The 12,963-nt window shown below is 40.0% G+C and overlaps 1 protein-coding gene across 1 annotated transcript in view; it reads left to right on the top strand.

Annotated features, from left to right (window-relative positions):
* Positions 1–568: 568 nt before the first annotated feature.
* The window catches only part of LOC102853800 (HLA class II histocompatibility antigen, DRB1-1 beta chain-like), a 62,094-nt gene continuing 49,699 nt past the window's right edge, over positions 569–12,963 (top strand). Inside the window, exon 1 of the mRNA XM_006882177.1 lies at positions 569–668. Coding sequence (XP_006882239.1) covers positions 569–668 — 100 coding nt within the window. The remainder of the gene's footprint in view (positions 669–12,963) is intronic.

Consider the following 12,963-nt stretch of genomic DNA (forward strand, 5'->3'; position numbering starts at 1 on the left):
TAGCATCTCCAAATATCCACATTTCAGGAGGGGAAAAAAAGAAGAAGAAAAAGAAAAAAATACGTAGGATCTTAATTTTCCCTTTGAAAATTCATTCTCTCATGATTAGAGGTTTTTTTCTGGGTAATATTGCAAATTAAAGATCTCTTGACTTACTGTCATCTTTCCTTCCAAAACTCTATTCCTAAGCACACACATTGTCTTCAACCACAGGGAGATAAAGACCCTTAAAGGGCTTAAACCTGTGTGTACATATCACTGACCAGCATAGAGATGGCTTGCAATCGGGGTTAAAGTCAACGTTATAGATGTAGCTGGATTGAATCTGTAAAGTATCAAAAGACAAGCAACTTTTTACTAAAAGTTTCAGAAGAGGTCTTTCATATGAGATCTCTGACCAGCAACTGATGATGCTTTCCATTTCAAATGCTGATTGGTTCCCAAAGTTTACCTAACCAGGGGCAAAGTGATGCATTTCTTGGTTCCTGTTTTTGGACAATATGTTGTAGGTCTCAATTGGTGGAGTCTTGCCTGCTCATTTAAGACTTGTCCCCTCCTGTCATCCAGCATGGTGAGCTTGTGGTTCCCTGGGGGCACCTGGATGGCAGCCCTGACACTGATGATGGTTGTGCTGAGCCTTCCGCTGGCTTTATCCAGGAACACTCAACGTAAGTGCATCGTTCATGGTGGGTTAGCTATTGTGGGGTGGGATAAGGTATGGAAAGAGTTAACTCATCCGCTGTGTCCAAGTTCTGTGAAGTCACGTTCTTAAAAGAGAAAAATTGTGACTTCTTTGATTTCTGTCCATCTTTGTCATATTGATCCCTCATTCTTTCACACAAGTGAAGAGTATATGTTAGTCCTCCCTCTGGAAGCTGCTTGAGGGACCTGTTAAGACTGGGTTATTTTTTTTTTACCATCTTCCAATAAAACCTCCCTGCCCTCTCATCCATTCCCTCAGGATTTTGAGAATTGAAAATAAGTTCCCCTGACACTCTTTTATTATATTCAGGTAGCTATATAAGGGAAGTGTTCCTGGTAATTTTTGATGGAGACTCTAAGACATCATGTCCTCAGTGAGATCTGTGATGTTGGTTCCCCTGCCGAAAATGTAAGCAGGGGTCAAGAGCCCTCCACCATCAACATCTTTCCCTCCTTTCTAAATCCTGATGCTCATGAGGTATAGATGTGTATGCCCCTGTACTAGACCTTCTGTGACAGAAAATGAGTTTGGAATTCCTTCTCTTTCCTGTAGAAAGCACCCTGGGTTGAAGAAGGGTTGTTCATGCCTGGAACAATCCTATAGATATGGAACATCTGTGAGGTCGTCTTCCTTTGGTCACTTAAAATCTATACATCTTTCCAACTCGGTCTTTAAGAGTCTGTGTTGGGCCTTCCTAGTCAATCAATTTCCCCACCATCTTTCCTTTCTCTGGACTTAGCTCACAGGAAGGAGACAACTGGTATAGAATAAAATTCTGGTTTTGTGGACAGAAAATATGATCAAATAGTGACAATTTCCTATGGTTTAAATTATATACCTCAGGCAGGGCCCAAAAGGATTTGTGAAAACGTTCCTTACACCTGAAACTCAGTAAGCAAATGTAGGGAACTCAAAGGCCTTTGACGGGAACACTTATCACAGGATCCTCACCATAGTCTCTTTTTCACTGAATTGGATATGTCTCGCTGCTTCTACCTCTCTACTTCCTGCTCTATTCTACTGTTTCCCCAACTAAGACATCAACATTATGGAAACTTCCAAAGATTATATAGACCTAGCACAATATGAGATAGTAGAATAAATTAAATTGGATTTTTCTTCTTTCTTAAAATTACTTTTCCATCACTTGGAAAAGTTGCTTCATACCAGTGGGAGAAGAGAGACAAAGTTTCTCTGAATTAGTTACAGATAAAAGAAGCCTTGAGGTGCAATATATAAGGATGCTTTGGAAGTATATTACGTGATCCAGGAAGCATTACAAGAAGATGGAAGAAGTACACAGAGTCACTGTACCAAAAAGAATTAATGGACACAGAAGAACTTCATGAAACAACACATGATCAAGAGGCAATAGAGATGAAGGAGAAAGCTCAAGCTGCTCTGAATTAATTGGCAAAAAAAAAATAAGGCCCAGGAATTGATGGCAAATAAATTGACAAATTTTAATAGTCAGGTTGTGCTCACCAGGTTGTGACAAGAAATCTGGAGGAAAACTACCTTGCCAACTGACTGTAGGAGATCCATATTTAATCTTATTGAAAAAAAAAAGCTCATAGAGTGTGGAAATTATCAACCATATCAATAATATCACGCACTAGCAAAATCCTTATGAAGATTATAAAACAAAGACTGCAACAATACGTTTGCAGAGAACTACCAGAAATAGAAGCCGAATTTAGAAGAGGCCATGGCAGGATAAACATTATCACCAGTGTCAGATGGATCTTGGCCAAAACCCAAGAGTACCAGAGGAAAAACTATCTGTGCTTTATTTGAAAGTGTAGGTCACAACTAATTGTTGCTAACCTTGAAAGTAATGGGAATTCCAGAACACTTGATTGTGCTCCTGAGGAACCTGTACTTGGGCCAGGAGGCAGTGATCAGAACAGATCAAGGAAAAACTGCACAGTTTAAAATGAAGAAAAGTGTGCATCAGGAATTCATCCTATCTCCATGCCCTTTCAATTGATATGCAGAACAGATCATTCAGGAGGCTATACATTATGAGGAGGAATGTGGCATCAGGATTAGAGGAAGACTCCTCAACAACCTGTGCTATGGATTGATACATCTTTCCTTACTGAAACTGAGGAGGACCTAAAGCATTTGCTGCAGAAGGTCAAGGACTGTAGTCCTTAATATAGATTAAAGCTCAAAATCAAGAAAACAAAGGTTTTTACCACTGGGCCAATTGGCTGCCTCTTGATGATTGGAGAAGAGATTGAGGTTGTTAACAACTTCAGCTTGCTGGCTCCACAGTCCTCACTCTTGACACAGGAAGGCAGGAAATCAAAAGATGAATTGCACTGGGAAAGTCTGCCGTCAGGGACCTCTCCTTAGTGCTGAGGAGCAGTGACATCAGTCTAGAGACTAAGCTGAGCCTGATGCAGACCATGATCTTCACAATTATACGCTACGCATCAGAGAGCTAGATGATGACTACGGATGATAAAAGAATTGATGTCTTTCAGTTGTGGTGATGGAGAAGAGTATTGATCATACTATCAACATCCAGGAAAAGAAACAGTTATGTCCTAGAGAGAGTGAAACCAAGTTTCTCCTTGGAGTCAAGGAATGGAAGCTCTGTCTCACATACTTTGGGCATGTGGCCAGGAGGGACCAGTCCTCAGAGAAGGACAACATGCTTCGAAGTGTGGAGTGACCTCACGGAAGAGAATCCTAGATGAAATGGATTTACATAATAATTGAGGCATTGGGAATAGGTGTGTCAGAGTCAGTGAAACTGGCTCAGGATAAGGCAGGTTTCAGAGTTGTTACATATAGGGTTGTTATGAGTTGGTGGCGACTTAATGGCACATAGCAATAAGAACAGTGGTAGAGATCTGTACACAGTCCATTATCTGAATCAGGGAGCACTAGTGGTGCAGTTTGTGGGGACTTGTGCTGCTCACTCAATGACCATGCCTCTCTATTGGTTGGAATCCACTAGTGTATCTGTAGTTGAAAGACTTGTGATCTCTTCACGTGCAATTTACAGACTTAGAAAACAGAATCAGCACCAGCTCCATTGCAAAGAGTTTATTATCGGATCAAAGTCTTCTCAGACATTGAGCTCTTTCTTTTACAGGCAACAATCCATTCTCCACCTGGATTTATTCATTTAGACCAAAAAATGCTCTTGTGAGCAACTTCCTTTCCAAGTTGTCTTCATCATCAAGTTGGATAGGGGGAAATTAAATTCACCAGGATGAAGCACTACTCAATAGATGGTTGTTTTAAAGTATCCTTTTAGTGCTATTTTAGTTCTGAGTCAGCAGGAACCCTGAGGAAACTGCAATATGTTGTCTCCATAGGAAACATAATGAATTAAAGCCATTAATTAACTGATCTCTGGTTTGCTATACTATCTTCAGGGACTTTTCCTTCCATTCCCATCACATGATCTACTGGCCCATGCCTCCATTCCTTTAGGAATACGCAGCTGGGAACTATCCGTCAGTGCTCAGCATGCATTTGATGTCAGTTTTTGTTTCACTTGTCTAATGTTTATCTGCTAAAATGTCATTAAATGGTGAGGCTTGACATAGTTCTCTTCTTATTAATCACAGAACGTTTTCAAAATCTTCATCTTCTAGCTCATTTGAAAAGTCAACAATTGACATTTGATTCTAGTTAATAATCATTAGCATTGTTTTAAGCAATAATAATTGACTTTTTCTTTGGATAAGTTTTGAACTCCTACACAGTTGAACGCTGCAGCAAGCTCAGGGTTTAAAATCAGTTTATAGCCGTGAGCTGCCAACCTGAAGATCGGTGATTCGAACCCACCATCTGTTCCATAAAGATGGCTGTGTGCTCTCAAGTCAATCCAGACTCTTACTGATACTGCTGTTAGGTATCACTGAGTTGACTCTGACTCGTTACGACTCTCATTTTGCACAGTAAACACTGTCTGATCTTTGAGGAGTCTCACAATAACTGCTATACCTAAATCTGTCAGTTCATCCGGTCATTAACCAAAACCCCAAACCCACTGCCTTTGCTTGGCTTCCAGCTCCTAACAATCCTCCATCGAGTTTACAAGGTTGCAAATCTTTACATGAGGACATCATCCATCTTTCTCCTAATGAGTTCCAGGTGGATTTGAACCACCAACAGTTCTGTTAGCAGCACAACACGTAATTCATTACATCATTCAGGCTCTCATCATGACTACGACAGAATAGCCTTGCTTCCTAAAGATTTTCTATACTCAAAAATTTAGGAGAGGACTTGTCCTGTCTTTCCTACCACCGTGCTGCTGGTGAGTTCAAGCTGCCAGCCTCTCATCTACTAGCTTCACACCCAACTACTGTGCTACAGATTCTCTTCACAATGATTGCTATTATGTGCATGGAGTTGAAATGGATTAATAAGTGACCTTCATGCAGAGTTTCAGAGGCTGTAAATGTCGTGGAAGGAGATTGACTATCTTCTATCCCCACAGCAGCTGTTGAACTCAAAATTAATGCCTTTGGGTTGGCAGTGCAACTCCTTCCCTACCCATTACGCCATTAGAGCTTCCTCCATAATTATTACAGCCTTGTAAATGCAATAGAGCAGTTCTGTGCTCTACTACAGGACTTGGTATGAGCTGGAATTAACAAGAACAGGTTTCTTCATGGGTCAAAGTGTCCTGGGACACAGGATCCTACAAACAGCTTTCACAGGAAAAAGTGAATATTCACAAATCTTTTTTATTTTTTGCATAAAGTCAGGAGGGATGTTTGTAGTGTAATTGTATAGGTGCTGTTCGATGCTGTCAAGTCAAATATGACTAATAGCAACTCTATATACATCTGATCTGAAACCTGCCTTTTGCTGTACCACCTTATCTTTTCTTCCACACTACAGCCCATTGTTACAATCACTATCTCAGTCCATCTCATGAGGGTCTTTCCCCTTGACCCTTCAGTCTTCTGAGAAAGCTGTCCTTCCCCAAGGATTGGCCCTTTCTAAAAGCATGCCCAGAGTCTGTAAAGTTTTACCATTTTTTCCTCTAAGAAGTATCCTGTCTTCACTCTCTCCAAAACATATTTCTTGGTTCTTTTCAAAGTCCATGGGACATTTATTGCTCTTCTTAAGCACTACAACTCACAGGCATCTATTTTTCTTCTGTTTTCCTTGTTTACTATCAAATCTCAAATGTATAAGCAAGTAATTTAAAAAGACTGTGGCTCCAGGAATCCTATTTCAGAGCTGACACTGATGTCCTTGCTCTCTAGCACTTTGGAGAGGTTCCTGGTTACAGACTTGCCTAGTGCAACATGTCTTTTGATTTCTTGACTGCCAGTGCCATGGTTTGAATATTGATTATAGATCAGAGTGAGATTAAAAAATGACTATTTCTCTCTTTTCTTTATCTATCATGATGTTGCTTATTGGTCCAGTGGGGAAGATTTTTGTTTCTTGATGCTGAGAGACAATTAAACATTAATTTCTTCCCATTTCAGTTGGTCTATGATGACCTTAAGTCAGTGATACAAAGCATTTCTTAAACCAATCATGGATCTTATCTCTGGTAATCCATGTTTTCCTTGTTTATAAACTAATGACCTAGTAAAACATTCTTTTTAAGTACCATGGATTTTGTCCTTTTCCCTTAATATTCCCTTTTCTGCCTTTGTTTTGATGAAAATACACACAATACAACAAGCACAGACTTTTCACATGGTTCTCACCCAGAGACAATTTTGTCTCTCAGGAGGCTCTTTGCAATGTCTGCAGACACTTTAGTTTATCACAGCTGTTGAGATGGTGCTGCTTTCAGATGGGCACAGACTAGGAATGATGTTAAAACACTTTACAAAGCTTAGGAGGTTTTCTACGGACTCCCAGGAATTATTCAGTCCAAAATGACAATGTGGTCAAGGTTGCAAACTCTAGCTTGCACTATGACACTTCTGAAAGTTCTGTAGGCCCATTTTATACACAAACATTTTTTAAAATTCATTTTTTCATGGTTCATTTTAGCTTGTTTCTCGGCCTTCTTGGTCATCACCATCTCTGCTTACTTTGAACTACTTGACTTTCTAGTGTTGAGTCATAACCTACAAGTTTTTGAGTATTCAGGAGCTCTGGTGGCTAAGTGTAAGCAATTGCACTGCCAGTACAAAGGGAGGAAGTTCAAATCCATTAGTTCCTCTGGAGGAGAACATGTGCCATTTCACCTGTAGGAGTTCTAGCCTCTGAAAGTCCCCAATCCTGCTGCAGTGTCAGTTATGAATTGGTTCTGATGTGATGGTGCATAAAAACACAACGTTTTCCAATGTTGTTGTTGTTATTATGTGCCGTCGAGTCACCTGCGACTTTTAGTGACCTTATGTACACAGCTCTGAATCCGTTGTATCCTGAATCAATCCCATTATCTCTGGTACACCTATCCCAATTACCCCAGTTACTGTGTCAATCCATCTCATCCAGTGTCTTCCTTTCCTGTGCTGTCCTTCTACCCTTCCAAGTATGATGTTCTTCTCCAAGGACTAGTCCCTCCTTGCAACATGCTAAAAATATGAGATGGAGCTTTAAAATTCTTGCCTCCAAAGAGTAGGTAGGTTTCACCCTCTCCCGGACAGACCTCTGTTTGTTCTCCTGGCAGTTCATGGTATGTTCAATACTCTTCTTCAGTACCACAACTCAAAGGAATCAATTCTTCTTCTATCATTCTTTTTCATTGCCTAGCTCTCTAAGCAAGTAATTGTAAAGCAAGTGTAAAGCAAGTAATTGCAAAGACCATGGCTTGGATAAGGCACACCTTAGTCTCCAGATTGACACTGTTGTTCTTCAGTACTCTGGAGAGGTCCTTGACAGCAGATTTTCCTAATGCAATTTCTCCTTGGATTTCCTGACTCTGGTGCCAAGAGTATTGATTGTGAAACCAAGCAAGCTGAAATTGTAAATAATCTGAATATCTTCAGCATCTATATTAGTGCTGCCATTTGGCCTACTGATGAGAATCTTTGTTTCTTGATGTTAAGCTTCAATCCATACTGAAGAATGAAGTCTGTGACCTTCTGCAGCAATGGCTCTAGGTCCTCCTCAGTTTCAGCAAGCAAGGTTGTATCATCTACATAACACAAGTTGTTGATGAGTCTTCCTCTAATCCTGCTGCCACATTTATCCTCATAATGTGCAACATTCCAAATTATCTCTTCCGTATATGGAATGAAAAGGTAAGGTAAAAGACACATCTCTGATGCACTCCTTTATTGATTTATGTACCATGGAGTGTTTCCTTGTCCTGTCCTGACATCTGCTTCCAGTTACAAGTATAGATTTCACATGAGTACAATCAAGTGTTCTGGGAATCCCATCTTTCTGAAAGTTAGCCACAAATGGTTGTGACCCATACAGTCAAATAAATGCCTTTGCACCTTCAATGTAAAACATATAGACATTCCTCTGGTACTCTCTGCTTTCAGCCAAGATCTATCTCATTTCTTGTTGTTGTTGTTGTTATGTAATGCTGAGTCACTTGCAACTCACAGTGACCCTATGAACAAGAACCCAAAACTCTGCCTATCCTGTGCCAACTTCACCATCTACGACATACTTACTCCCACCACCCCAATCACAGAATTGATCCATCTCATTGAGGGTCTTCCTCTCTTCCGCCGTTCCTCCACACTCCCAAATATTATGTCTCTTTCCAAGGACCAGTCCCTTCTTGCAATATGCCTAAAGTATGTCAGACAAACCTTCAGATTCCTTGACTCCAAGGAGCAGTCTGGCTTCACCCTCCCCAAGACACACCTGTTTGTTCTCCTAGCAATCCTTGATATATTCAACACTCTTCTCCAGCGCCACAGCTCAAAGGCATCAATTCTCTTTCTGTCACCTCTAGTCAGTGTTCAGCTATCTGATGCATAGCATGCAATTGCAAAGTCTATAGCCCCATTAGGCTCATCTTAGTCTCCATCCTGATGACATTTCTCTTCAGTACTCTGGAGAGGTCCCTGACAACAGACTTTCCTAATGAGATTCATCTTTTGATTTGCTGGCTGCTGGTACCCAGAGTGTTGATTATGGAGCCAAGCAAACAAAAACTCTTAACTATCTCAATCTCTTCACCATCCATACTGAGGCTACCAATTGGTCCAGTGGTGAGAATCTTTGTTCTCTTGATGTTTAGCTTCAATCCTTATTGAATTCTGCAGTCCTTGACTCTTTGTAGCAAGCACTTTGGGTCCTTCTCAGTTTCAGCAAGCAGGATTGTGTTTCTGCAAAACGCAGGTTGTTGATGAATCTCCCTCCAATTTTGATGCCAAAATCCTCCTCGTCCAGCCCACTGTGCTGGATGATCTGTTTTATATACAGACTGAAAATATATGGAGACAGAATACATCCCTGGCTGACACCCTTTCTGATTTTGAATCATGTAGTGTCTCCTTCCTTTGTTCTGATGACCGCCTCTTGGTCCAAATATAGCTTTAGCATAGGCACAATCAAATGTTCTGAGATTCCCATTCTTCTCAGAGTCAGCCATAGCTTGTTGTGATCAACACAATAAAAAACCTTTGCGCCTCTAGTGCCACAGCTTCTTCTAAATACAGCTTAGATTTTTGGTAATTCTCTGTTAATGTACTGTTGCAGTTATTTTAGAATAATCTTCATCAGGGTTTTGCTTGCATGAGGTATTTGTGATGTTGTTCAGTAATTTCCACATTCTGTCAGATCACCTCTTGATGGAATGGGAGTAAAATGGATCTCTTCCAGTCAGTTGGCCAGGTAGTTGATCTCCAGATTTCTTGGCACAGCCTGGTGAACAAGCCCAGGCTGCATCTGTTTGTTGAAATATACCATTTGATATTGCATCAACTCCTGAGGCCTTGTTTATTTGCCAATTCCTTCACATTAGCTTGAAAACCCTTGATCATCACCATTGCCTTTTGTTTTTGGCGTAGTGACTCTGACTACTCCTTCCATCTTCTTTTATGCTTCCTGGATCATTTACTATTCTACCAATAGCATCCTCACGTATTGCATATTGAAGCTTGACTTTGTTCTTCAATTCCTTCAGTTTAAGAAATGCTGAGAGTGTTCATCCCTTTTGATTTTCAGACTCCAGGTCTTGGCACATTTCATTATAACATATTCCCGTTTTCTTTTCCAGCTGCCCTTTGAACTCCTCCTTCACTTCCTGAGTTCAACTCCTTATCTCTCTGGTTCTTTTTGCTTTGGCTTCTTGGCATTCTAGTGCAATAGTCAGAATCTCATCTGGCACTATGTCAGTTTTTTCTTCCTCCTTTGTCTTTTTAATGGCATTTTGCTTTCTTCATGTACAATATTCTTTATATCTTCCCACAATATTCATTAGTGTTTAAGGTCTCCAACCTTTTTATGAGACAGTTTTTAAATTCAGTTGGGACAGATTCTAGGTCAAATGTTGGTTCTTGTGGATTTGTTTTCATTTTCTTTAGCTTTTCTTTGAACTTGCATATAAGCAGTTGATGGTCTGTTCCACAATCAGCACATGGCCTAGTTTTCACAATCAATATTGCACTTTTCCCAACAATTCTTTCCACAGCTATAATCAATCTGACTGCTGTGTAGACCATCAGCTGAGGTCCATGTGTATAGTCGCTATTTGCATTTGTTACAAAAGTATCTGTCATGAATTAGATTGTTCAAAATTCTACCATTCTTTTTCCGGCCTCATTTCTGTCACTAAGTACATGTTTTCCCACTACTTCTCTTTCTTTCTTGCTTCTAATTTTTCCATTCCTGTCACTCATTATTATCAATGCATCTTGATTGCAAGCTCTATTATTATCCAACTTCAAAACTTGGTAGAAATCTATTTCCTCCTCTTTGGCTCTAGTTGTGTGTGCATATATGATTGTGGTATTAAAAGGTCTTCCTTGTATGTCGCTCTTAACATTGTATTTCAAGATAGATCTAGAAATGGTCTTTTTAACTATGACTATGACCTTATTTTTCCTCACACAATATTTTTCAATATAATGCCTTAAATACCTGCAGTGACTCCATATTGTATACTTGAATAATATCTTATGTCTCCATTTGTTGTTGTTTTATATGAAAAAGTACGAATGTTTCAGTAATTTGCGTGCAGGGACCATGCTAATCTTCTCTGTATTGTTCTAATTTTAGTACATGTGCTGCCAACGCCAAAACTCCATTTATTTTATCATTTTAAACTATGCAGATAACTGAGCTGCCATCACAAAGGCACACAGTTCAAATCTGCCAGCTGCTCTGTGGGGAAAGGACATTTAATCTCCTCCCGTCCTATTAGTTCTGGGAACCCTCTGGAGGGTCAGCTATGAGTCAGTTCCAACTCTATGGCAAAACAACAACAACAACAACAACCACAATCGCCCATTTTCACAGTCCATAGTTCAATTAAACTTACATAAGTAAGCACAATAAAAGAGCACAGCTCTGAAACTCATTGGGTCAGATTTGCCCAATTAGTTTTAACACCAAACTGAAGTTTTTGTTTTGTTTTCTGAGGCCTTTACATTTTTAAATGTAGGGAAGGGATATATAACCTGTTTTTATCATTGCTTTAATCTACTTAAAGTAATGGTTTGTCATTTTCTATCACATTTAATATATATCAAAAATCCTAACATGATCCCTAAAGCTTTTAAGAACCTATGATTTATTCCCTCCTCCCTTATTCTCTGGGCTGCACTGAAATATTTTCCTCTGTTTTTATAATAAGTTCATCAAATCTTTCAACCTTATGTGCATGGTATTACCTTTACTTGAAAGGTGCTTAATTTTTAGTCCAAATTCTTGTACACCCCACTATCCTGCTAGCTCACATCATTTAAATTCTTGTCACCTGGGTGTGCTGTGAATTTCTGTTCGAACAGGAAGGTCACATGAGTCATTTTACAAAGAGAAATGCATTTCTCCCAGTTAGGAGGCAAGAACTTCCAATTCCAAGTGCTGGGTCTAAGGAGAGACTTAGCCTCTGCTGCCTCAGGAGGAGGATTTCCAGTTGCCCTTGAGCTTCTCTTCCGTGGGGATCTCCCTGTGACTTGGCGTCTGTCTTCCCACACCCTCTGCTCCTTGCACCTCGGGTTGCTCCATCAGATCTGTTTCACTTTCATTCTCTTTTCCCAGGTCTTTCCTCTGGCTCCTGTCACTGTGCAGAAGAAGCAGGTCCCTCACCCTTGAGCACTTCATGACAAATGGCACACTGACTGACATTTCCCCCTCCTTTGTTGTGATTTGAGTGAAAGTTTACAAAACAAGTTAATGTTTCATTCAACCACACATACACATTTTATTCCATAATATTCTTTTTCCTTTTTGTTGGCTTCTGGACCCTCTTTTCAGATATCAGGCTATTTGTAGACATCAGGCACTTATCATTGGTGACATTACCTGATACAGCTGATAATCTAAAATGTTATGACTTCTGTGCAAAATTTAGTTCATAAAGATATTCAAAGATGTAAACTGTGCTTACCTAATAGAAATTAAAAACAATGCTGTGAATATAATAGTCTTATCTGCTTTCATCATCCAGCTAGCTTCCTCCTTCTTCAGAATTGAGTCAAGGTGAATTCACAACTCTCATTAATGCTAATAGCCACCTCAGAAGGAAGCAAATCCTTTCTTCCTCCATAGGAAAGAACAGTTGCCCCTTCTTTTTTATATTTCTTGAATATACTGCAGTCCAGTGTCAGTTTAAGGTAATTGGTGGGAATTTGGAATACAAGCAATTTGGAATCAATCTCTTAAAATGGTGACTAATATGGTGGTTGATGATAGCTATTGGCTAAAACGCAGTGATAATTTTTTTTTTACTTTATTATTAGCAGGCTTGAAAAAATATATGTATAAAATAATATAGAAAGCGTAGTTGTTTTTGTTGTTGTTGTGTGATGTCCAGTCATTTGTGCCTCATAGCGATCCTATGTACAACAGCCCTAAACTCTGCTCTGTCCTGTGCCAATCACAGTGTCCCTGACAGGCCATTGCGATTACCCCAGTCACTGAATCAATCCACATCGTAGAGGGCCTTCCTCTTCTGCGCTGTTCCTCCACCCTCCCAAGCATGATGTCCCGCTCTAAGGAACGGTCCCTCCTTATAACATGTCCAAGTGTGTTAGAAGAAGCCTGAGAATTCTTTCCTCCAAAGAGCAGCCTGGTTTAACCCTCTCTAGGAGGAATCTGTTTGTTTTCTTGGCAGTCCATGGTACATTCAATACTCTTCTCCAGCACCACAGCTCAAAGGCATCAATTCTCCTTCTATCCTC

This window comes from Elephantulus edwardii, unplaced genomic scaffold, assembly GCF_000299155.1.
Source record: "Elephantulus edwardii isolate Elephantulus edwardi_28Jun2011 unplaced genomic scaffold, EleEdw1.0 scaffold00017, whole genome shotgun sequence".
NCBI lineage: Eukaryota > Metazoa > Chordata > Mammalia > Macroscelidea > Macroscelididae > Elephantulus > Elephantulus edwardii.